Raw genomic sequence first — 26242 nt, forward strand, 5'->3', positions numbered from 1 at the left:
GATTTTACACTGTGAATAAAATGTATTATTAGTATTATTCAGATTTTTAATGATTATTATTGTTATTAACTTCATTTTAAGTTAATTTACCACCTGCGTAAGCGCTATTGAATGTTGTCATTATTTACTTTAGTTTAATCACTAGCAGCGTTAATTAGATAGCAATGAGCGTGCCGAGTGTTAGCTGGCTGGAAACAGCTAGTATATATATATATATATATATATATATATATACACTCACCGGCCACTTTATTAGGTACACCATGCTAGTAACGGGTTGGACCCCCTTTTGCCTTCAGAACTGCCTCAATTCTTCGTGGCATAGATTCAACAAGGTGCTGGAAGCATTCCTCAGAGATTTTGGTCCATATTGACATGATGGCATCACACAGTTGCCGCAGATTTGTCGGCTGCACATCCCAAAGATGCTCCATACAAGGCAGGATGGATCCATGCTTTCATGTTGTTTACGCCAAATTCTGACCCTACCATCCGAATGTCGCAGCAGAAATCGAGACTCATCAGACCAAGCAATGTTTTTCCAATCTTCTACTGTCCAATTTCGATGAGCTTGTACAAATTGTAGCCTCAGTTTCCTGTTCTTAGCTGAAAGGAGTGGTACCCGGTGTGGTCTTCTGCTGCTGTAGCCCATCTGCCTCAAAGTTCGACGCACTGTGCGTTCAGAGATGCTCTTAGGCCTACCTTGGTTGTAACGGGTGGCGATTTGAGTCACTGTTGCCTTTCTATCAGCTCGAACCAGTCTGCCCATTCTCCTCTGACCTCTGGCATCAACAAGGCATTTCCGCCCACAGAACTGCCGCTCACTGGATTTTTTTTCTTTTTCGGACCATTCTCTGTAAACCCTAGAGATGGTTGTGCGTGAAAATCCCAGTAGATCAGCAGTTTCTGAAATACTCAGACCAGCCCTTCTGGCACCAACAACCATGCCACGTTCAAAGGCACTCAAATCACCTTTCTTCCCCATACTGATGCTCGGTTTGAACTGCAGGAGATTGTCTTGACCATGTCTACATGCCTAAATGCACTGAGTTGCCGCCATGTGATTGGCTGATTAGAAATTAAGTGTTAACAAGAAGTTGGACAGGTGTACCTAATAAAGTGGCCGGTGAGTGTGTGTATATATATATATATATATATATATATATATATATATATATATATATATATATATATATATGTGTGTATATATATATATATATATATATATATATATATATATATATATATATATACATACATATATATATGTGTATATATATATATATATATATATATATATATATATATATATATATATATATGTGTATATATGTATATGTATACACACAAGCAAAAAAATAAAAGGAACATTAAAATACCACATACTAGATACCATCAAATTAAATATTGAGCTTGCAAATCTTTATTCATTACATAGCGGACTGCGTTGATAACAATAAAAACATAAAAATGATCAATGTAAATCAAAATTAATATCCCACGGAGGTCTGGATTTGGCATGATACTCAAAGTCAAAATGGAAAATCAAATTACAGGCTGATCCAACTTCAGTGGAAATGCCTGAAGACAAGGAAATGATGCTCAGTAGTGTGTGTGACATCCACGTGCCTGTATGACCTCCCTGCAATGCCTGGGCATGCTCCTGATGAGGCGGCGGATGGTCTCCTGAGGGATCTCCTCCTTGACCTGGACTAAAGCAACCGCCAACTCCTGGACAGTCTGTGGTGCAACGTGACGTTGGTGGATGGTGCGAGACATGATGTCCCAGATGTGTTCGATTGGACTCAGGTGTGTGGAATGGGCGGGCCAGTCCATAGCATCAATGCCTTTATTATGCAGGAAATGCTGACACACTTCAGCCACATGAGGCCTGGCATTGTCATGCATCATAAGATACCCAGGGCACAGTGCACCTTCATATGGTCTCACAAGGGGTCTGAGGATCTCATTCCTGTACCTAATGGCACTCAGGGTACCACTGGCGAGCACATGGAGGGCTGTGCAGCTCTCAAAAGAAATGCCTCCTCACACCATTACTGACCCACTGCCAAAAAGATCATGCTGGAGGATGTTACAGGCAGCATAATGTTTTCCACGGCGTCTCCAGACTCTGTCACGTCTGTCACATGTGCTCAGTGTGAACCTGCTGTTATACATGAACAGCACAGGGCGCCAATGTCGAATCTGCCAATCTTGGTGTTCTCTGGCAAATGCCAATCGGCCTGCATGGTGTTGGGCTGTAAGCACAGCACCCAATTGTGAATGTTGGGCCCTCATACCACCCTCATAAGAGTCTGTTTCTGTCAGTTTGAGAAGACACATGGATGTTAGTGGCCTGCTGGAGGTCATTTTGTAGGGTTCTGGCACTGTTCCTCTTGATCCTCCTTGCACAAAGGAGGAGGTAGCGGTCCTGCTGGTGGGTTGTTGCTCTCAAAAGGCCCTCTCAACATATCCTGGTGTACTGGACTGTTTCCTGGTATCTGCTCAATGCTCTGGACACTGTGCTGACAGACACAGCTACCATTCTTGCCACAGCTCGCATTGATGTGCCATCCTGGATGAGCTGCACTACCTGAACAGCTTCTGTGGGTTGTAGACATCATGTTATACTACTGTACAGTACTTCTAGGGGTGACAGCAATGACAAAATGCAAAAGTGATCAAAACAACCACCAAAAAGGATGAGAACAGAGAAATGATCTGTGGTTACCACCTGCAGATCCACTTCTCTGAAGGGGTGGTCTTGCTAGTTGCCTATCATTTGTACCTGTTGTCTGTTTCATTTGCACAACAGCAGGAGAAATTGATTCACAATCAGTGTTACTTCATAACTGGACAGGTTGATTTCACAGAAGTGTGATTGATTGGGAGTTACATTATGTTTAAGAATTCCCTCTATGTTTATGAGCAGTGCCATTTCTTTGTAAAGTAAAAAATAATCCTACCAAGAACAAGAATTTGAAAACTTTTTCCACCCTTAATGTCATCCATAATATGTACAAATCCATTGAGAAGTACTGTATTTTTCGGACTATAAGACGCACCGGACAATAAGACGCACCCCAAATTTTCAGAAGGAAAATAGGGAAAAAAATTATGTGTCAAATGGGGGTCCAGCTTAATGTCCGAATTCAGCTTACCGGGTGGAATCGGCAGCGCTGGTGGAGCGTTGTCACAGGGGGTGTTCGGTGGTCCCAGGCTGGTACAGCAGGTGCGATGGCCTCCGGGAAATCCCATCCCGGGCTGGTGCATCTGGTTCGGCGGTGGTGGTGTGGGGGGCTCCACCGGCATTTTGTGAAAGCCCGGAGGCCCCCACAAATCCATTGCTGCAATGCGGTGGCCTCCGGGAAAATGGCGGTGGGGGGCGGAGCATGCTCAGATTGAGATCTCGGCAACAAGATCTCATTTCGAGATATTGTCTCCCGAGATCTAGGGACGAAATCTCAATCTGAGAATGTGCCGCCCCCGGCGGCCATTTTCCTGGGGGCCACCGCATCGCAGCAGATTGAGATCTCAGCAACGAGATCTCGTTGCCGAGATCTCAATCTGAGCATGCACCGCCCCCCGGCAGCCAGTTTACTGGGGGTCACCGCATCGCAAGAATGAATGTGCGGGGGCCTCAGGGATTTCACAAAATGCCGGCGCAGCCCCCCCGTACCACAGAGCACCAATGCCGAACCAGCCTGGGAAGGGAGTGTGATCGTTGGACAGGGACCGCCGCCGAATCGGATGACTCCTGCTGCCGCCACAGTATTTGTAAGATGTACCCCCATTTTCCCAAAAAATTTTTTGGGGAAAAAAAGTGTGTCTTATAGTCCGAAAAATACGGTATACTGAAATCATTTTGAAGGGGTATATAAGAATAAGAAAACTATACTAATGTGCCTGCATAAGTGTGAACACCCTCTTATAATTGGGGAAGGGGTTGTGTTTAGAATTAGCCAATCACATTTACACTCATGTTACATAGTATCAGTACACAGCTGTCGCCATTTAAAAGGATTCCAATTTATCCCATATAGAGTTCACCTGTTCTAGTTGGATGTTCCTGACATTTTCTTAGTTGCATTGTACAGAAAAAGTAATGGTCCAAAAACAGCTTACAACATAGCAAAGGGATCTCACTGTTAAAAGTTTTCTGTCAGGAGACGATTACAAAAACATTTACATTAGATATGCCATGGAAAACTGTGAATCAAGAAATAGCTTAATTTGGCACAACAGTGATAATACCTAGAAGTAGCTGTTCCTCAAAATTTGATAAAAAGACAAGAAGCAAACTGGTTTGGGCGGCTGCCAAGAGACCTACAACATTAAAGAAGCTGCAGGAAATTCTGTCAAGTACTGGTTGTGTACTGCAGTACTTTAAAATGACCACTAGACAGTCTATAGAGCTGGTGGGGCTCCAGTTTTGTACACTGTTTTTTTTTTTAAGCAGCAAGAACAGCAGGTGTGTGGGACCCCGAGTGATCTGATTCTGAAACTAACCAAGTTCTGGAAACCCCCTTTAAACAATATATTTAGACCATACCTTATTGACCGGTGTAGTAAAGGCTTACCTGCTGACTGTAACCACTACTACTGTAGGAGAAGCATATGTCAGAAAGACTATTGTTACTGCAGCACTCCACGGATCCATCCAGCCGTCTGTACACTGAAATGCAGGTAATCATTGTTAATGACTACTATTTCCCAGAACACGTATGCTGGTAAGCCATACCTTCCTTACATCTTCCCAGCTCCTCTGTCTTAAAGGGAATCTGTCAGGTGATTTTTGTGTAGTATAATAATAGTATCCTGAAATAGGACTTGGGCAGCCCTTTCGGGATATGTAACTTTTATTTCTCCATGTATTCCTGTGGGTTACTGTAAGCTCCGAACAAATTTATTGTCTTGTGACAACAAGTCAAGAATATGTAAATTGCAAACGAATATTCACTTCTTCCCTTGCCCATAATCCCGCCCATCCCTCCGAGCCTGCGTCGTTGATACAGTCAGACTGCTGAGTTTGAGTTACTTGCTCGAGGATCTCATCGTAATCCTCTGACTTGCCATCAGCTCTACTGACCTTAGAATGACGGCATGTATTTCTATGAAGCTGTCACTCTCAGGTTAGGAGAGCAGACGCCAGTCCAAAGATTTGGATATGATCCTCGAAAATATTGCAGTCTTACTGAATCAGTGCAGAGGGTGTTTGAGATTATGTGCGAGAAAAGGATGAATATTTATTTGCCATTTATATCAGCTTGACTTGCCGATGCGAGACAGTAAATTTGTCCAGGGCTCTTAAAAGTATGTATATCTCTGAGAATATCACTGATATCATTTCTAGCACTACTACCAACTGTGTGGTTTCACATGCTTCTAATCATTTCATTACTCACCACCATAGACAAACATCATCCCTTCAGGTTTCTGGTATATAGAGAGTTAAAAGATCTAGCAGGGGAGGTGATCACAGGAGATTTACTGACCAGAAAAGCCTTTTGGATTTACAACCTAGGTACTAGGGTCCCAGATGGTCTTAACATGTGTAAGGAAATTATGTTCCACTATTAATTCAAGACAGGCTGCTATATGTATAATTTAATTGTTTTTAATAATTTTCTAGTTAATTGTTTTTATACTGCACTTTATTCTCTATATGCATTTCACACCCATTATGCAGATTTCCTCGGCTGAATGTGCGGTGTGTTTTTTTTTTATGTTCATCTGTTTCCAGTTTGGTGAGAGCTTAGGGTATGTGCACATTTTGTGGATTTGGCTGTGGATCCGCAGCGGATTTGGCTCTGCGGATCCACAGCAGTTTTCCATGCAGTGTACAGTACCATGTAAACCTATGGAAAACCAAATCCGCTGACCCATGCTGCGGAAAATTCTGCGCAGAAACGCTGAGGTTTATTTTCCGCAGCATGTCAATTCTTTGTGCATATTCCGCAGCGTTTTACACCTATTCCATTATAGGAATCCGCAGGTGTAAAACCGCAAGCGAAATCCACACAAAATCCGCACAAAATCCGCAGAGAACCTGCAGGGAATCCGCAGGTAAAACGCAGGAAATTCTGCAGAAAAATCCACAGTAGAATCCACAACGTGTGCACATACCCTCTCTTTCATTTTGGCTTCATTAGCTTTGACAAAGGACGCTGGAGTGCATCTGAAACGCGTACCTGCCACATGCCTGTTCACATTTAACCATGTTTTGTTTTACCACCATCATGAAGTTGGTATTTTTATCCAAATTTTTCAATAAGGGATCAATTTTTCTTCAATTGGAGCTGGTAACCATTATTTTTCTGCATGAGAATGTACATGTGTGTGTTTTGTATGTGTATATATTACACACATACTGTCACAACGTGTAAAGTGTGTGTGTATCCAATTCTGTGTCACAACGACTATACATACACAGTATGTGATTTGTTTTTCTGCAAACACTTTCCCTATTAACATCCTAGTATTATGATCTACACATAAGTATTTCACTAGTTTTCTAGAAAACTCCAGTGTGAATGAGACATTATGCTGATAAAATAGGGATTTTTGTGTCGCCAGGAGGCTGACACTAAGTAAACATAAAAAAAGGTTTAGCTCCTCCTCCGTCGTATACACCCTGACACTGGCCGAAGGCAAACCCAGTTTGGGGTAAAAAGCAGTAGGAGAACAAACAAAAAAGTCAGCATTAACACAGAGACAACATGTCTAGCAACGACCCCACCGACTGGTAAAGTCATATATCAAAAAGAGCCACTGGCTAACAGGGAGGGAGCTGTGTTCCCCAATGAGCATCTCGGAGAAAAGGATTTTACCGTGAGTAACACAAAAATCCCTATTTCTCTTTCGCCTCACTGGGGGACACAGGACTGTGGGATGTCCTAAAGCAGTCCCTGGGTGGGAAATTGACTCACTGGAGTAATATCCAGGCATCTGCCGCCTATAGGTGCGCTACCGCTGCCTGAAGAATCCTTCTACCCTGACTTGCATCTGCAGAAGTCTGCGTATGGACATTATAGTGTTTGGAAAAGGTATGCAAACTGGACCAGGTTGCTGCCTTGCAAATCTGTTCTGCCGAAGCCTGGTGCCGAAGCGCCCAGGAAGCCCCCACTGCCCGAGTGGAGTGTGCTCTGATTCCGGCCGGAACGACCATGCCCTTGACGCGGTAGGCCTAATGAATAGCCGATCGTATCCACCTGGCCATGGTGGATCTTGAAGCAGCGAGTCCCTTCCTGCGACCCTCAGGGAGGACAAACAGCGCATCCGTCTGCCGACAAGGTACCGTCCGTGAAATGTACCTCCTAAGTACTCTCACTAGGTCTAGAGTATGGAGAGCTTTTTCCACACGGTGCGTTGGCACCGGGCAAAAAGAAGGTAAGACAATGTCCTCATTAATGTGAAACGAGGAAACCACCTTTGGCAAAAAAGAGGGTGCTGGCCTGAGCACAACCTTATCCTGATGGAACCGTAGAAACGGAGCCCGGCAGAATAGAGCCGCCAGCTCTGATACCCGCCTAATGGAAGTTATGGCCACCAAGAACACGACTTTCCAGGAAAGGTAGGTCAAAGAGACGTCCTGAAGAGGCTCAAAAGGAGCTTCCTGCAAGGCACTTAAGAGCAGTTTATGGTCCCAAGCATCCAGGGGGGCCCTGTAAGGCTACTTTCACACTAGCGTCGGACGACGCACGACGAATTGCGTCGTTGCGACAAACCGACGCTAGCAGTTAATGCGCCGCACAACGGGGGGCAGCGGATGCTGTTTTTCCAACGCATCCGCTGCCCCATTGTGAGGTGCGGGGAGGAGGGGGCGGAGTTCCGGCCACGCATGCGCGGTCGGAAAAGATGGGAACGACGCACCAAAAAACGTTACGTTTTTGGGTGGCGACGGTCCGACGCAACACGACGCAATGCAAGTCAATGGAGAAAAAACGTATCCTGCAAGCACTTTTGCAGGATGCGTTTTTTCTACAAAACGACGCATAGCGACGTGCAGTGCACGACGCTAGTGTGAAAGTAGCATAAGGTGGTACCATGTGAGCGACTCCCTGTAGAAAAGTTTTCACCTGTAAATTGACAGCGATCCTGCGCTGAAAAAGAACCAACAAGGATGATATCTGTCTTCTGAGAGTACTTGGTGCAAGCCCCGAATCCATGCCGGCTTGGAGAAAAGCAACAATGTTAGGGATGGAGAAGCGTAGAGGGGAAAGCCCACGCTTTCAGCACCATGAAAGGAAAACCTTCCAGGTGTGATGATAAATACGTGCTGAAACGGATTTACGGGCGCTAATCATGGTAGCGGCAACCTTTTGGGAGAACCCGGCCTGCGTCAGAATCCAAGATTCAATGGCCAGGCCGTTAAACCCAGGGCCCCTAAGTTCTGGTGGTAGATCGGGCCCTGAGACAGTAGATCTGGGCTTTCTGGAAGCCGCCAAGGAACCTCAGCGAGCAGCTGCACTAGGTCTGCGTACCATGACCGACGAGGCCAATCTGGGGCAACCAGGATTGCTGGGACTCCCTCTGTCTTGATCTTCCTGACTACCTTCGGGAGCAGTGCCAGAGGGGGAAACAGATATGGGAGACGAAACTAGTTCCAAGGTAGTACTAACTAACGGCGATTGCCTGTGGATCTCGATACCGGGCGACAAACCTTGGTACTTTGGCATTCATTCCGGAAGCCATCCGGTCCCCAGCGATGACATATTTGCCGAAAAACTTCGGGATGGAGAGACCACTCCCCGGATGCAAGGCCCTGACGACTGAGAAAATCCGCAGCCCAGTTTTCCTCAACCGGGATGTGGACTGCCGAAATCACAGAGTGGTTCTTCTCGGCCCAGTAGAGGACCTGTGTTACCTCGTGCATGGCCGCCCTGCTGCGGGCACCCCCTTGATGATTTATGTAGGCCACCGTTGTGGCATTGTCCGATTGAATCCGGACAGGGCGGCCTGCTAGAAGATGATGAAAATGCTGCAGCGCCAGCCGAATTGCCCAAATCTCCAACAGATTGATCGAGAGGGTTGACTCCCGCAAGGACCAGCGTCCCTGGGCTGTGTGGTGGCAAAACACTGCTCCCCAACCGAGAAGACTGGCGTCTGTCATGACTACCAGCCAATGGGCTGGGGGAAAGGGCTTCCCCTGTCGTAGAGAAGGACTCGTTGACCACCATGCGAGAGACTGTCTGACTTGGAGAGACAGACGGCACCTGAGGTTGAGAGAGCACGGATTCTTATCCCATGCTGCCAAAAGTGCATGTTGGAGAGGAAGGAGATGGAATTGTGCAAATGGCACTGCCTCTATTGCCGCCACCATCCTTCCTAAGACCCCCATGCAGAACCGGATTGTATGGTAGATCGGCCGGCAAAGGACCTTCACCTCTTGCCGGAGGATCAGGACCTTGTACCAGGGTAGGATTGTCAACCCTTGTGAGGTGTTGAAGATCATCCCTAAAAAAGCGATTTTCCGAGATGGTACAAGGGACGATTTCTTTAGATTCACCTGCCACCCTAGGCGAGACAGAGTATCCAAAGTAATGCTGACAATTTCCTTGCAGGCCCGAAAAGACGGCCCCTTGATAAGGAGTTTGTCTAGATATGGCAAAAGAGTATGCCCCGGGAATACAGGATGGACACCACTGCTGCCATGACCTTTGTGAATACCCTGGGTGTGGTGGCCAGCCCGAAAGGTAAGGCTGTGAACTGGAAATGTAGGCTGCCTACGGCAAAACATAGAAATTTTTGATGCGAAGGAAATATGGGAATGTGAAGATAAGCATCTTGAATATCTATTGAAGCTAAGAATTTTCCCTTTTCCATTGCCGCAATGACCGACCGGAGAGATTCCATTCGAAAGTGACGAATGTTGACGAACCTGTTTAAACATTTCAGGTCCAGAATGGGCCTTACAGTTCCGTTTTTTTTGGGAACTATAAACAGGTTGGAATAGAACCCCTGAAATCTCTCTTCCTTCGGGACTGGAGTGATGACCCCGCGGAGCCGAAGGGATTCTACAGTTTTGAACAGGGCTTGTACCCGGGATTCTGAACTGCAGATGGGAGGGACAGAACCGGCATGGGGGATGACTGACAAACTATCTTGTACCATGAGGACACTAGTTCTCTTACCCACCTGTCGTGAACCACCGTGAGCAGGACTGATGAAACAAGAGTAGACGGCCGCCTACTCTGTCGGTGGCGATCGGAGAACGCCTCCAGTCATTTGGCCGAAAACCTATGGGACCTAGATCCCCTTGACCTTGGCAGCTGGGACCGCATTCTTCCCAACAGGATGGCCCTGTAGGAGATCTGATGATCTCTGTCCTGATTAGGTCGACCTGGGCCAGCAGGGTTTGACGCTGGAGTCCACCTGGAGTTACGAAAGGATTTGACACGAGCCTGAAACTGGCAACAAAAGGGTTGTTTAATCTTTTGCTGTGGGAGAAAATTGCTTTTCCCCCTGTGGTATCAGAAATGAGCTGATCCAGTTTTTCCCCAAATAATCGACCACCCTTATATGGGAGAGTTGTAAGGGATTTTTTCAAGGTAGAATCCGCCTGCCATGTTCTCAATCAAAGAGCCCATCGAATGGCAATTGCGTTTGCGGCAGCTAGAGCTATCTGATTTGACATCTCCGTCAATACCGCTAGTAGGTCCCTCTCCTATAGAGCCTTAGTTAAAGATTCTGACCAAGATATCATGGCCTTAGCTACCCAAGTCACCGCAAAAGAGGGCGAGAGGGCTGAACCTGAAGCCTCGAAAACTGAACGGGCCAAACTTTCTATGAGCCGATCAGTTGGATCCCTAATAGAGGAGCCGTTGGGAAGAGATAACAGCGTGTTAGAGGCCAAACGAGAAACCGGTGGATCTACTGACGGGGATTCTGCCCACTTCTTACGCAGCTCAGGGGCGAAAAGGGGATCTTGTATTTAGAGCTTTTGTCCCAAGAAACGCCTATCCGAATGCTCGCTGTGATGTTGGACTAAGTCCTCAAACTCAGGGTGAGTGGAATACACCCTATGAGGCTGCTTGATCCTCTTGAACGATACCTTATGACCCGAGGCCAAGGTAGATTCGTCCTCTATACCCAGGGTTTGGTTGATGGCCTCAATTAGGCTGTCTACTGACTCCAGATAATCAGGTGCCTCAAAATTGAGGGACCCTTCAGAATTGTAGTCTGAACCATGTTCACTAATCTCCGCTGGTGAGGGTGAACGAGAGGCGGAACTCAAGGATGTAGATGCACCTGATGGACCGGAAGACGCTGTGTGGGTTTGCTTCCCCCGCGTTTGCCTAGTGAGAGCGCGGCCCCTGCAGGCCGGAGGCTCCAGCAAGTCGGAAGACCTCTCCAATGTAGAGGAACCACTGTCCCTGGCCCCAGCCAGGGTTTGAAGGGACTCGATTGCCTTGGTTAGGGATGCCATAGATTGCGACAAGGACATGACCCATTCCGGGGGAGAAACTACAGTTTCTACCTGAGTCGCAGGGGAGGGTTCCTGAGCGCGTCCGAAATCGCAGGCCTCACAGAGATGATTACTCTGGGAAAAGCGGACCGACAGGCTACACATGCGGTATATAAAACCGTGTGAGACTTGATCCCTCTAGACATGGTGATCCTGCTGATGCTATAAACAGCGTTTTAGATTGGCAGATGTCAGGCTGAAGGGAGTAGCACTTACCCCAGTCTTGTGTCCCCGTCCGTCCTGTGGAACCTATCACAGGGCGACGCAACCGTGCTGTTCCTTTAAAAAGGAGCGCTTCCTTGGTGGGTGGTCCCGCCGGAAATGGCGGAGTTTCCAGTCCACGGCCTATGGGGAGCAGAAGCCGAGGCCTAAATTTTTCCCCACGTTCACTCCCGGGATGCGGAAGGTGGGGCCTGCAGCCGATGACACGGCTGGAAGGGGCGGGGCTTCCGCCAGCGGCCTAACACGGGAGAAGCCGGGGCCTAGATTTTTCTCCCCTCCAGCGTTCGCCCAGGGAGAGGGAGGTGGGACCCGTCGGCCAATGACGTGACCGGAAGGGGCGGGACTTACGCCCACGGCCTGGCACGGCAGACACCGGGAGCAAAAAATTACCCGGGACCTGCACAAGGATGAAGGGGGCGGACCAGGCGCCGGGATCCCCGCGGAATGACGCTGACAACGGCAGAACAAAAACGCAGCTCCCGCTGTTCCAGGGATGTTTGCTGCTGCAGGAACCCTCCCAGCCCCCCCCCCCCCACGCGATGGAGCGTAAGGTCAGAGGGGGGCTATTTCAATGGACGGTGCAGGCACCCTAACTCCATCTTCCCTTCAGGGGATGAGGAGAGGGACCGTCCACCTCCATCCATCACCGCTGTCTGAGCATTGGTGATGCAGTGGAGGCCGCACGGACAGTCCATATGCACCTGTACAGCCTAGGGTTTCGTTACCTTAGGGTGGTCAGGGTTGAGTCCGGCAAGAGGTCCCACGTTGTCGCCTCCACGTGCTCGCCCGTTATTGGTTTAGGGAGATCGGACCCCTATCTCATTTCCAATGTAAAGAGGAAAAATATGGAGAGTCTGGAAACCAGACTTGTGCCTCCTTCAGAAGCTAAGCATAAACTGGGATCGCCTTCGGCCAGTGTCAGGGTGTATACGACGGAGGAGGAGCTAAACCTTTTTTTATGTTTACTTAGTGTCAGCCTCCTGGCGGCAGTAGCATACACCCAGAGTCCTGTGTCCCCCAATGAGGCGAAGGAGAAAACAAAGATGTGACAAGTACACCTCAAAATAGAAATGCGAAAAAACAAATAACACTGTGAAACAAATTTCAGGGAAGTTCTTGTCCCCTGAGAAAATTTTATTGTATCTTAAAGATTTTGATATGCTGAACACGAATATGTGCTCCAAAAGTCTGTATCACGTAAGGTTTTTAACACCTTCATGACAGAAGCTTTTTTCGATTTTTCATTTTCCGCTCTTCTTCTTTCCAGAGCCATAACGTTTTTATTTTTTGGTTAATTTGGCCATTTGAGAGCTTATATTCTGAGGGACAAGTTGTACTTTTGAACGACTCCATTGGTTTTACCATGTAGTGTACTTGAAAATGGGAAAAAAATTCCAAATGCGGTCAAATTGCAAAAAAAGTGCAATCACACATGTTTTTTTTGTTTGGCTTTTTTGCTAAGTTCAGTAAATGCCAAAATTGACCTGCCATTATGATTCTTCAGGTCATTACTAGTTCATAGACACCAAACATGTCTAGGTTCTCTTTTGTCTAACTGGTGAAAAAAATTCCAAACTTTGCTAAAAAAAAAAAAAAAAAAAAAAAAAAAAAAAGCACAATTTTCCGAGACTCGTAGCGACTCCATTTTTCGTGATCTGGGGTCGGGTGAGGGCTTATTTTTTGCACGCCGAGCTGACGTTTTTAATGATACCACTTTTGTGCAGATATGTTCTTTTAATTGCCCGTTATTGCATTTTAATGCAATGTCGAGGCAACCAAACAAATGTAATCCTGGTGTTTTGTTTTTTTTCTTTTTATTGCTATGCCGTTTAGCGATCAGGTTAATTTTTTTTTTATTGATAGATTGGGCGATTCTGAACACGGAGATACCAAATATGTGTAGGTTTGATTTTTTCTTTTATTTTGATTGGGGTGAAAGGGGGGTGATTTGAACTTTTATGTTTTTGTATTTTTAAACACTTTTTTTTTCTATTTTACTTTTGGCATGCTTCAATAGCCTCCATAGGATGCTAGAAGCTGCCATAGCCCGATCGCCTCTGCTACATAGAGACGATGCTCAGATCACCTCTATGCAGCTGAATTACAGGTTTGCTATGAGCGCTGATCACAGGGTGGCGCTCATAGCAATCTGCCATCAACAACCATAGAGGTCTCGAGGAGACCTCTGGGTGTGATGGTAATGCAGCGATGACCCCCGATCACGTGACGGGGGTCAGCAGTGTGCGTATTTCTGGACCGGAGTCCGGAAGTGCATTTAAATGCTGCTGTCAGAGTTATAATGTTTCGTATCATTTCTCAAAAACTTACGTGATAGGAGAAATCAGAAGTCATTTCTGAAATCAGCATGACAAAATCTATCAGGAACACTCACAAAGGTTTTGTCCCTCGGACAATTTTAACACAGTGTTTTTCTTAATGACTGATGCTTTGGCACTTGTTATTCTACCTCTGCTAGGGAAATGCAGCTGCTGGAGACTTGCAGTGGTGACGCAGAAGCCGGATTGGGGCTTTAAGGAGACGTCAGATAGACATTTATGCCAATCATCCACACTTCTCACTGGACAGTCTTGAATGTGAGTTATGATGTCTCGGACAAACAAACCTCTTGGTCCACTTGCTGGAGATTCCTTTAAAGGAAAAAATGGCATTGAAAAAAAATCATTCAATGAAGACAGTTATGAATACATGTCTGTATGGCCTACAACATTTTTCTTTTGTTACGGATCAAAGAACTAAAAGACAAAACTATCATCCTTTTAGTGAACTCTAAAGCAGACATGAATTTACAGTAGCCCTACGTGGTATAGGACGCTGAAGCTTTGAAGGATCAGGAGCCACATTAAAGGGCAACTGTCATCAGTTTTATCATATATCAACTAAAACTAGCACTTTATTCAGCTCATTCCATAAATGCCTATATAACCCTGACTTCCCCTCTATACCACCCAAAAACCTTTTTAAGTTCTCCCGCTATGTCAGTCGGTGTGTGGTTTTGGGCCTCTCCATCCTTTCCCCAGGCTGCTGCTCGCCATCCTTCTTCTTAAATTGATGAGGATGACCCCTCACATCATCCAAATTGCTGGGCGAAATCTTGCACCTGCGCACAGAATTCGCGGTTAGCGTCTGCACACTATGCTTTGACCTACCACAGGCGCATGCGCACTTATGTTTTCCGCTCTGCCTGCAGTAGGGCAAAAAAAACACCAGAACACAGGCATGCTTACCTGTTCAAGGCCTCCAACAATTGCACTACCCAGGGTGCACCAGGCCCAAGTAAAGATAGCAAACAACACAGGTGCAAATAATACTGATGCAGACAACCTACAATCAGGAATTGGCTGCTTGGAGCACCCATGCAAAAAAATAGTCTGTATGTGGCATGTTCACACAGGACTGCAAAGTATATGGTGAAAAGCCTATTAATGACGCCATAAATATAGCGGGCTAACCATGATGCATCCTGTGTGAACAGAGGCCACAGTGTACAGAGCCATCTAGGGCCCATTGTTGGAGGCCTTGAACAGGTAAGCATGCCTGTGTTCTGGTGTTTTTTTTGAGTTTAGTGGAGGTTTTCCTCCAATGGTGTTTTTTTAGATTAGGACTGCCAAGATACAAGGACCCTTGACGTGGGTTGGCAGCTTCAATATTGTGGCCATAATATCAACCAATACCTTGCATACATTGTTATGTTTTTGGTGCACTGTACATTTTTCCAGGGTGCGCCTGGGCCCTAGATGGCTCTGTACACTGTGGCCTCTGTTCACACAGGATGCATCATGGTTAGCCCGCTATATTTATGGCGTCATTAATAGGCTTTTCACCATATACTTTGCAGTCCTGTGTGAACATGCCACATACAGACTATTTTTTTGCATGGGTGCTCCAAGCAGCCAATTCCTGATTGTAGGTTGGCTGCATCGGTATTATTTGCACCTGTGTTGTTTGCTATCTTTACTTGGGCCTGGTGCACCCTGGGTAGTGCAATTGTTGGAGGCCTTGAACAGGTAAGCATGCCTGTGTTCTGGTGTTTTTTTTGAGTTTAGTGGAGGTTTTCCTCCAATGGTGTTTTTCTGCAGTAGGGCAAACCATAGTGTGCAGGAACGCGCTTCGATTTCTGTGCGCAGGCGAATGATTTCACCCAGCAATGTGGATAACGTGAGGCATCATCCATGTCAATTATAGAAGGATGATGGCGAGCGACAGCCGAGGGCAGGGATGGAGAGGCCCAAATCCACACCCAGCGGCCCGGACCGACAGGATTACCATACAGAGTTGGAGTACTTAAAAAGCTTTTTTGAGATGTATACGGGGGGAGTCAAGGCGTTAAATAAGCATTCATGGAATACAGCACAGGCGCTGAATAAGGTGATCGTTCTAGTTGTTATATGACAAAACTGGAGACAGGTTCCCTTTAAAGGTGGTGGCTGGCTCGAATATTGACGAATGAGCGATCTACAGTCAAGTACTGCCTAATTATTCTGTGTGCAGGAACGAGGAGGATCTGTCCACATGCCAAACAGGACTTAATATTACAGCGTGTCAAAGTAGACCTTGTCTCTCAAGGAAAGGGAACAGGTATGAAGATATACTAGTCTGTCCACTGTATAATGAAGAACTGTACACAAAAAAAGGAAAACAGAAAGTAAACACACATAGTAATAAGTACCGGTGTACAAAACGCACTATGTGGCCAATACACAAACACACAGTGTCTATCACCACACTGTAAGTGTTAAACATGAGGTACATAGCTAACGTTTTTTGATGAAATGTGCAAACGCCACACTATCAAATCAAGGTGTACCTATTAAATGGATGGTCCCTAGCACTTACCTCTCTGGGCTAAGCCCAGAAAGCTTGGAAAGACAGGTAGACAATGATGCTGAGCCCTGGAGGGGTCCACAGCCCCCAACAAAATTTAGTATTAAATGAATGTACTGGTGCCCAAATACAAGCGATCAGGACCATCCATATGTGGGTACAGTGGTTGGTTTGCACTTCTATTAATTAGTTAACATTTTCAATTTAAACAAAAGAGAAAAGTTAACTAGATGGCCTCTTTAACCCCATTGGCACCCTGAGATCATGATTGTGTGGGACTGATAATTTCCATGACAATTCATGGCCAAATACCGGCCTTAAGAGTCTGGAGGCTATAGTGACCTGTTCAAAAGGTAGCAACATTTAGGTGGTAAAAATACAATTGTTCAATCTTGTCATACCACTTTGCATTCATTCCTGAAAAGCACCTGAAGGGTTAATAAACTACCCGGCAGCAGATTTTAATTTGTTGACTGGTGCGGTTTTAACTCCAAGCCTGTTTTCACCTTCCTGACCGTGCCAATTTTTACAATTCTGACCAGTGTCACTTTATGAGGTAATAACTCTGGAACGCTTCAACGAATCCCACTGATTCTGGATTGCTTTTTTGTGTGTGACATATTGTACTTCATGATAATGGTAACAATTGTTCAATATAACTTGCGTTTGTTTGTGAAAAAAACTGAAATTTGGTGAAAATTTTGAAAATTTAGCAATTTTCAAACTTTTAATTTTTATGCCCTTAAATCAGAGTTATGTCAGACAAAACAGTTAATAAATAACATTTCCCACATGTCATACTTTACATCAGCACAATTTTTGATTCATATTTTTTTTTTGTTAGAAAATTATAAGGGTTAAAAGCTCACCAGCAATTCTGCATTTTCCAACAAAATTTACAAAAACCATTTTTTTAGTGACCACATCACATTTGAAGTAACTTTGTGAGGAGCCTATATGACAGAAAACTTTTTTTCAAGGTTTTCAAGATATCTGCTTGCAGTCACTCAGCATTGTTTTTCCAGAGAAGAATTGTCAGGACTGTTTTCAGGTGTCCCGGTACCAGTGGCTCCTTCCCTGTCCCTAAGGCTAGGGGGCACCCTAGCTCGCCCTTCTCCCCGGAATTACTTCTGATGGTGAAGATGCCGGGGCCACATACCTTGCCTTAACTCCTGAATCCTCCCTCAGTCTGTACCCTTCTCTCACCCAGGGAAGTGGGGAGTAGTAGTGTACCATAATACACCAATCAGACTAACAAGGTAAGACAAACAGGGAAAGGAAAATACCAATATAAAAATATACACACCAGGAATGCACCAGGGAGTGGAGGATGGGGTTAAATCAATGTAGGAGAAGAAAGGGAATTGTCACAGATAAACCCACCAAACTCCTTCTCCTACAATAACCAACAACCTCCAGCCATGCAGCACAAGCTACTCTGACAATGAATGCTAGCCAGGGCCCAGATTATATAGGAGATGGGAGTGGCTACCAGTACACAGCTGAGAGCCTTAATGCTCCAAGAGCTCTCTACAAAGATTAACCCCTGCACTGCCAAAATAAATTTATACTGCTTAATATGACGTGAAGTGCTTCTAATCAGTGCAGGGGTAGGAGAAATCAGATGCTGCGGTGTTCTGGCTACCCTCTGTCATTGTAAACCCGTGACGAGAATGATCTGTTCCAATTTTGTGATGGACACACAGATGCAGAACTAATTAGGCTACGTTCACACACCATTTTGGAAAGTGTTAAAGGTATCCGCTTACACTGGAATCCTATGGTGAAAAATGGATGCTACTTACATGGCATCTTTTGTTAGCATCCGTTTAAGGCAAGGGTGGGGAATTTTTTTTCTGCTAGGTCCCGTTTGGATATTTATTCCATCCTTCAAGGGCTATACAAATTGCACGCTAACTCCACACAAAAAGTACGTCCTGACCCTGGCACTGGGGTCAGGACGTAATCTTTCATTGTGCCTCAGCATTCAGTAGTGAACACTTTGTACATGTGCTAACAGAGTAAGAAGTAGTTAATGGTCCACCAGGCCTTAAGATACAGCTGCTGGCCCAAGCACTGTGATGCCCGGGAATCTGTCCTTGGGCTGGACAAAAGGTAATCAAGGTGGTCCGCGGGCCTGAAGTTCCCTACCCCTGATTTAAGGCCTCTCTCAGGTGTCTGTTTTTCAACTAGCCCAAAAATGGTGTCGGTTTCATCAGTGTTTTAGATCCGTTTGTCATATTGTTTGGTCCATTTGCCAGTTTGCCAAAAGTGTGTCATCAGGGTTTTTCAAGGATGGATAAATAAATAAATCACAAAGCTTCTACTATACAGTACAGACCAAAAGTTTGGACACACCTTCTCATTTAAAGATTTTTCTGTATTTTAATGACTATGAAAATTGTACATTTACACTGAAGGCATCAAAACTATGAATTAACACATGTGGAATTATATATTTAACAAAAAAGTGTGAAACAACTGAAATTATGTCTTATATTCTAGGTTCTACAAAGTAGCCACCTTTTGCTTTGATGACTGCTTTGCACACTCTTGGCATTCTCTTGATGAGTTTCAAGAGGTAGTCACCGGGAATGGTTTTCACTTCACAGGTGTGCCCTGTCAGGTTTAATAAGTGGGATTTCTTGCCTTATAAATGGGGTTGGGACCATCAGTTGTGTTGTGCAGAAGTCTGGTGGATACACAGCTGATAGTCCTACTGAATAGACTGTTAAAATTTGTATTATGGCAAGAAAAAAGCAGCTAAGTAAAGAAAAACGAGTGGCCATCATTACTTTAAGAAATGAAGGTCAGTCAGTCCGAAAAATTGGGAAAACTTTGAAAGTGTCCCCAAGTGCAGTTGCAAAAACCATCAAGCACTACAAAGAAACTGGCTCACATGAGGACCGCCCCAGGAAAGAAGACCAAGAGTCACCTCTGCTTCTGAGGATAAGTTTATCCGAGTCACCAGCCTCAGAAATCGCTGGTTAACAGCAAATCAGATTAGAGACCAGGTCAATGTCACACAGAGTTCTAGCAGCAGACACATCTCTACAACAACTGTTAAGAGGAGACTTTGTGCAGCAGGCCTTCATGGTAAAATAGCTGCTAGGAAACCACTGCTAAGGACAGGCAACAAGCAGAAGAGACTTGTTTGGGCTAAAGAACACAAGGAATGGACATTAGGCCAGTGGAAATCTGTGCTTTGGTCTGATGAGTCTAAATTTGAGATCTTTGGTTCCAACCACGGTGTCTTTGTGCGATGCAAAAAAGGTGAACGGATGGACTCCTGGTTCCCACAATGAAGCATGGAGGAGGTGTGATGGTGTGGGGGTGCTTTGCTGGTGACACTGTTGGGGATTTATTCAAAATTGAAGGCATACTGAACCAGCATGGCTACCACAGCATCTTGCAGGGGCATGCTATTCCATCCGGTTTGCGTTTAGTTGGACCATCATTTATTTTTCAACAGGAAAATTACCCCAAACACACCGCCAGGTTGTGTAAGGACTATCTGACCAAGAAGGAGAGTGATGGGGTGCTACGCCAGATGACCTGCCTCCACAGTCACCAGACCTGAACCCAATCGAGATGGTTTGGGGTGAGCTGGACTGCAGAGTGAAGGCAAAAGGGCCAACAAGTGCTAAGCATCTCTGGGAACTCCTTCAAGATTGTTGGAAGATCATTCCTGGTGACTATCTCTTGAAGCTCATCAAGAGAATGCCAAGAGTGTGCAAAGCAGTCATTAAAGCAAAAGGTGGCTAAGTTGAAGAACCTAGAATATAAGACATAATTTCAGTTGTTTCACACTTTTTTGTTAAGTATATAATTCCACATGTGTTAATTCATAGTTTTGATGCCTTCAGTGTGAATGTACAATTTTCATAGTCATGAAAATACAGAAAAATCTTTAAATGAGAAGGTGTGTCCAAACTTTTGGTCTGTACTGTATGTTGCAATGTTAAATACAGACAGCACTTCAACTTATCTGGCTTCCTTGGGCAGAATAGGTGAACCACACCCACACCACAGGACTCCGACTAAATAGCTTAACGAGAACCGGATGTACTATGTTTCACTCTCGAGCCAAAAACTAAAACTTGGGTGAACGTCCAAATATTTCTGGACCTGACGGTATAAAATGGATTGTGTTGAAATCAGATTACTGTAGAAATGCCACTGAAATGTTACATTTTTATTGTGCCAGTCTGCAGTCTCTTGTCTGGGTTGGAGACGGCCAGCCTACATTAGTAGCAATTCTCTTTAACTTTTTGTCAGGATCGCTTTGATAATGAGAAAATACGCAGAGAACATTTCGTCTTTCTGTGGACGTCAGCTCCTTGATAACGTAATTATCTCCCTGATGACAATGAGGTTTACAAGTGTGCATTTATATAGCTTTTTATTTACCTAGTCTTTAAAGGGAACCTGTCACCCCCAAAATCGAAGATGAGCTAAGCCCACCGGCATCAGGGGCTTATCTACAGCATTCTGTAATGCTATAGATAAGCCCCCGATGTATCCTGAAAGATGAGAAAAAGAGGTTAGATTATACTCACCCAGGGGAGGTCCTGCTCCGGTGGGCGTCGCAGTCCGGGGCTTCCCATCTTGTTACGATGACGTCCTCTTCTTGTCTTCACGCTGCGGCTCCGGCGCAGGCGTACTTTGTCTGCCCTGTTGAGGACAGAGCAAAGTACTGCAGTGTGGAGGCGCCGGGAAAGGTCAGAGAGGCCCAGTGCCTGCGCACTGCAGTACTTTGATCTGTCCTCAACAGGGCAGACAAGGTACGCCTGCGCCGGAGCCGCAGCGTGAATACAAGAAGAGGATGTCATCCTATGAAGATGGGAGGCCCCGGACCGCGACGCCCATCGGATCGGACCGCCCGCGTTAGTATAATCTAACCTCTTTTTCTCACCTTTCAGGATACATCGGGGGCTTATCTACAGCATTATAGAATGCATTACAGAATGCTGTAGATAAGCCCCTGATGCTGGTGGGCTTAGCTCATCTTTGATTTTGGGGGTGACAGGTTCCCTTTAACAGTGCATTTCAATAAAAGCTGAATATTTAAGCAAGTGAACCAAGGATAATGCCAGAATATGTATATTTCATAATGTTTTAAACAGCCCAATCCTGCACTACCTCTGCTTGTGCAGGGGTAACGTTACTGATAAGTTCTTAATAAAGCAAGCTATGGATCCAAGTCATTCCTTCTGGTGATATTAGAAACACATTAGACAACTATTTATAATGTTCTAGTCTAATACTATATGCAAATTGCCTCTTCTGAGAAAAAGAGGACTTAACTCTATAGCGCCACCTGTTGGAAGTAGCAATCCTACAAGTCACAATCAACCCTTTAGCGAGTCGTGCAATATGACTTAAAATAAAAGCCAAATCAGTATCTCAGTTCGCAGACACGGTGTTTCGGGCTGTTGGCCCTCGTCAGTGCAATGCATGGGAACTGATTTGGCTAGGTGAGAGGCTCTGGACTGGGGTCTAAGGGGTAACGTTTCTCCTTGTGGAGAGTGACATGCCAGCTCTGGCTTGTCAAGGTAAGGAGGCTTATTCGCCGTGCAATGCTCCTCTGGGAAATATAATATGCAAATTGCTGAAATAGGTTGCTTGCTATAAAGCCCATTCTCCAGGAGCAAGATGCCAAACTGCAGTGATACGTTGTAAATAACTTTACAATAAAAATAATGAAAAGAAATTCCTTCCTTTCCTATTAACATCGGTCATTTCTGAATGTATTCCCAAAGGGAAACTGTCAGCAGTAATTCCTGAGGGCAAGAAAGTGAATTAAATGAATGGGAGCTGAATCAGCAGAATTGGTCTCTTATTGATTAATACTTGAAAAATGTCAGTCGTGATAATTACATTGACATAACTGTAGGCCAGCGGCTTAAGGATTTCTGAAAATCAGGTTGTATTTGTGCAAAGCAAGGACTATGACATTACATATTATGTATTCTTCTACAAAATCTCCAATGGAGAAGGTAAATGCAGCAATCCAACTCTAGAGATGCAATCCCCTCCCTGCTCTAAAGGAAAAAATGCAACTTCAGCTCATATAGCCAATTTAGAAATAGTATCTTAAGGGGACGATTCATGATTGCTTTTATACCTTTTTTGGTTAGTTTTGTGCCTAGTTTTTACTTGTAGGACTGGAAGTGGATATAAATCCGTGCTGCCAATAGTCCAGAACGTAGTAGGAGACCAAAAAGGTTTAAATGCTTTTTTATTCGTCAACACGTTTCAAAGTAAACCTACTTCTTCATCAGGACAAACCACAATGATAAAGTACAGCTTACAAGTTGTGAGTATAAACAGTCAGCTCATTCAAGTAAATAAAAATAAATTATTTTTTCTTTACACTATTTTCACTTACATTTTTAATCTGCTTGCACTGCGCAAGCGCGGGGATCTGCTGAACATTGCGCATGTGCAGGGTGCCGCTCGTCACTGCGCAAGCACGGGAAGCTAACCCTCACTGCGCATGAGTAGGGTGCCGCTCGTCACTGCGCAAGCACAGGGAGCTAATTATCACTGCGCATGTGCAGGGTGCCACTCATTATTGCGCATGTGCAGGGTGCCACTCATCACTGCGCAAGCACAGGGAGCTAATTATCACTGCGCATGTGCAGGGTGCCACTCATTATTGCGCATGTGCAGGGTGAAGCTCATCACTGCGCAAGCACGGGGAGCTAATCATCACTGCGCATGTGCAGGGTGCCGCTCATTATTGCGCATGTGCAGGGTGCCACTCATCACTGCGCATGTGCAGGGTGCCCCTCGTCACTGCGCAAGCACGGGGAGCTAATCATCACTGCGCATGTGCAGGGTGCCGCTCATCATTGCACATGTGCAGGGTGCCGCTCATCATTGCACATGTGCAGGGTGCCGCTCATCATTGCACATGTGCAGGGTGCCGCTCATCATTGCACATGTGCAGGGTGCCACTCATCACTGCGCATGTGTAGGGTGCCGCTCATCTTTGCACATGTGCAGGGTGCCGCTCATCACTGTGCAAGCGCGGGCTTTTAGAGCAGATTCCCGTGATGTCAGCACACTCCGGCACATCATTCAGAGTGTGTGGGCATCGACAATATGACGAGCCTGTGACTGAAAGAAAATGAAGTGCCACCCCTATGACTGAAAGAAAGAGAAGGCACTATGTAACTATATACACAGTTATTTTTGGAGATGATTACGGCGCCGTTTTGGTTCAAAAGAACGTGTTAGTGATACACACTGGGGAAAGTTTAGCTGCTAAAAATGATGTGACAGGTTCCCTTTAAGTGATGAGCACTGAGCCATCATTATACAGTCAAGGACTGAAGAATCCCAAATACAACATGGAGAATAGAGGCTCTGGGCTAAAAATGGTTTCTTTACCTCTTATTGATTGAATTAACAGGGTTTATCGGAGAATAAGATAAAATTGTGTCACTGACATAATTCAAACAGCGACCCATCCTCGTCATGTGTCAGTACAGGTTGCAGACTGAAGGCATACACATGCCCAGATAAAAAATACACACCAAAAAACACAACAAATAGTGTCACCCCAAGAGAGGTACTCAATTATATAACCTGTATGGTAAAGTACCATTAATGAATAGTACCGATAGATTATAGTAGGAACAGTCGTTATACACACCAGGTGTGCTGTCCCAAACTGTCAAGATACCTCTAGTTTGTAACAAAAGCACACATAAGTGCGAAATTGCTATACCAGGTAATCTTGTTTATATAGGTATCAGCAGTAGTGTTGAGCATTCCGATACCGCAAGTATCGGGTATCGGCCGATACTTGCGGGTATCGGAATTCCGATACCGAGATCCGATACTTTTGTGATATCGGGAATCGGTATCGGGATTAATATCAATGTGTAAAATAAAGAATTAAAATAAAAAATATTGCTATACTCACCTCTCCGACGCAGCCTGCACCTTACCGAGGGAACCGGGAGCCTTCTTTGCTTAAAATGCGCGCGTTTACTGCCTTCCGTGACGTCACGGCTTCTGATTGGTCGCGTGCCGCCCATGTGACGGCGACGCGACCAATCACAACAAGCCGTGACGTAATTTCAGGTCCTGAATGCCTAATTCTAGGCATTCAGGATTTGAAAATTACATCATGGCTTGTGAATGGTCGCGTGCCGCCCATGTGACGGCGACGCGACCAATCACAACAAGCCGTGACGTAATTTCAGGTCCTGAATGCCTAATTCTAGGCATTCAGGATTTGAAAATTACGTCACGGCTTGTGATTGGTCGTGTGCCGCCCATGTGACCGCGACGCGACCAATCACAAGCCGTGACGTAATTTTCAAATCCTGAATGCCTAGAATTAGGCATTCAGGACCTGAAATTACGTCACGGCTTGTTGTGATTGGTCGCGTCGCCGTCACATGGGCGGCACGCGACCAATCAGAAGCCGTGACGTCACGGAAGGCAGTAAACGCACGCATTTTAAGCAAAGAAGGCTCCCGGTTCCCTCGGTAAGGTCCAGGCTGCGTCGGAGAGGTGAGTATAGCAATATTTTTTATTTTAATTCTTTATTTTACACAGTAATATGGATCCCAGGGCCTGAAGGAGAGTTTCCTCTCCTTCAGACCCTGGGAACCATCAGGGATACCATCCGATACTTGAGTCCCATTGACTTGTATTGGTATCGGGTATCGGTATCGGATTAGATCCGATACTTTGCCGGTATCGGCCGATACTTTCCGATACCGATACTTTCAAGTATCGGACGGTATCGCTCAACACTAATCAGCAGGTATCAAAGGCAGATAATATACAGGCGGGATGAAGTAAAGCAAAATAAGGTAGACATCATATAAAATGTTTAAAACAGGAATGATCTCACCAATTGCCGTAGACCAGGTAAGTGAAGCCCACAATTCGCTGGAGCGGAGAAATCCATAGATCAGCGATGTCGGGAGACAATACCCTGTCAATCCCTAAGGGGCTATCAGTAAACCTAGGTCCCAAGCTCCCGCCCTTACAAGGGCAGTCCACAGCTACCCCTGAGCAATATCATGCCCTGCACTCTCCCTATTGAAGTGTCCCGACGCGTTTCTTTGCAGGCCTAATCATCAGGGGACTTGCCTGCCTGGGAGATAAAGTGCACGAGTGCTAAACAAAAGGACATAAGGACCTGCCGCCCTCCTTGTTATGCTGACAGCATACCAGGGGTAGCTGTGGACTGCCCTTGTAAGGGCGGGAGCTTGGGACCTAGGTTTACTGATAGCCCCTTAGGGATTGACAGGGTATTGTCTCCCGACATCGCTGATCTATGGATTTCTCCGCTCCAGCGAATTGTGGGCTTCACTTACCTGGTCTACGGCAATTGGTGAGATCATTCCTGTTTTAAACATTTTATATGATGTCTACCTTATTTTGCTTTACTTCATCCCGCCTGTATATTTTCTGCCTTTGATACCTGCTGATACCTATATAAACAAGATTACCTGGTATAGCAATTTCGCACTTATGTGTGCTTTTGTTACAAACTAGAGGTATCTTGACAGTTTGGGACAGCACACCTGGTGTGTATAACGACTGTTCCTACTATAATCTATCGGTACTATTCATTAATGGTACTTTACCATACAGGTTATATCATTGAGTACCTCTCTTGGGGTGACACTATTTGTTTTGTTTTTTGGTGTGTATTTTTTACCTTATATAATAATAAAG

The 26242-nt window shown here is 45.4% G+C and overlaps 1 protein-coding gene across 1 annotated transcript in view; it reads right to left on the reverse strand.

Moving 5' to 3' along the window:
- Positions 1 to 26242, reverse strand: part of MBTPS2 (membrane bound transcription factor peptidase, site 2) — a 110806-nt gene that overhangs the window by 18814 nt on the left and 65750 nt on the right. Inside the window, exons 7-8 of the mRNA XM_077294608.1 lie at positions 14157 to 14337; positions 4581 to 4675 (exon numbers count right to left, since the gene is read on the reverse strand). Coding sequence (XP_077150723.1) covers positions 4581 to 4675; positions 14157 to 14337 — 276 coding nt within the window. The remainder of the gene's footprint in view (positions 1 to 4580; positions 4676 to 14156; positions 14338 to 26242) is intronic.

The sequence above is a fragment of the Ranitomeya variabilis genome, chromosome 3 (genome assembly GCF_051348905.1).
Source record: "Ranitomeya variabilis isolate aRanVar5 chromosome 3, aRanVar5.hap1, whole genome shotgun sequence".
Taxonomy (NCBI): Eukaryota; Metazoa; Chordata; class Amphibia; order Anura; family Dendrobatidae; genus Ranitomeya; species Ranitomeya variabilis.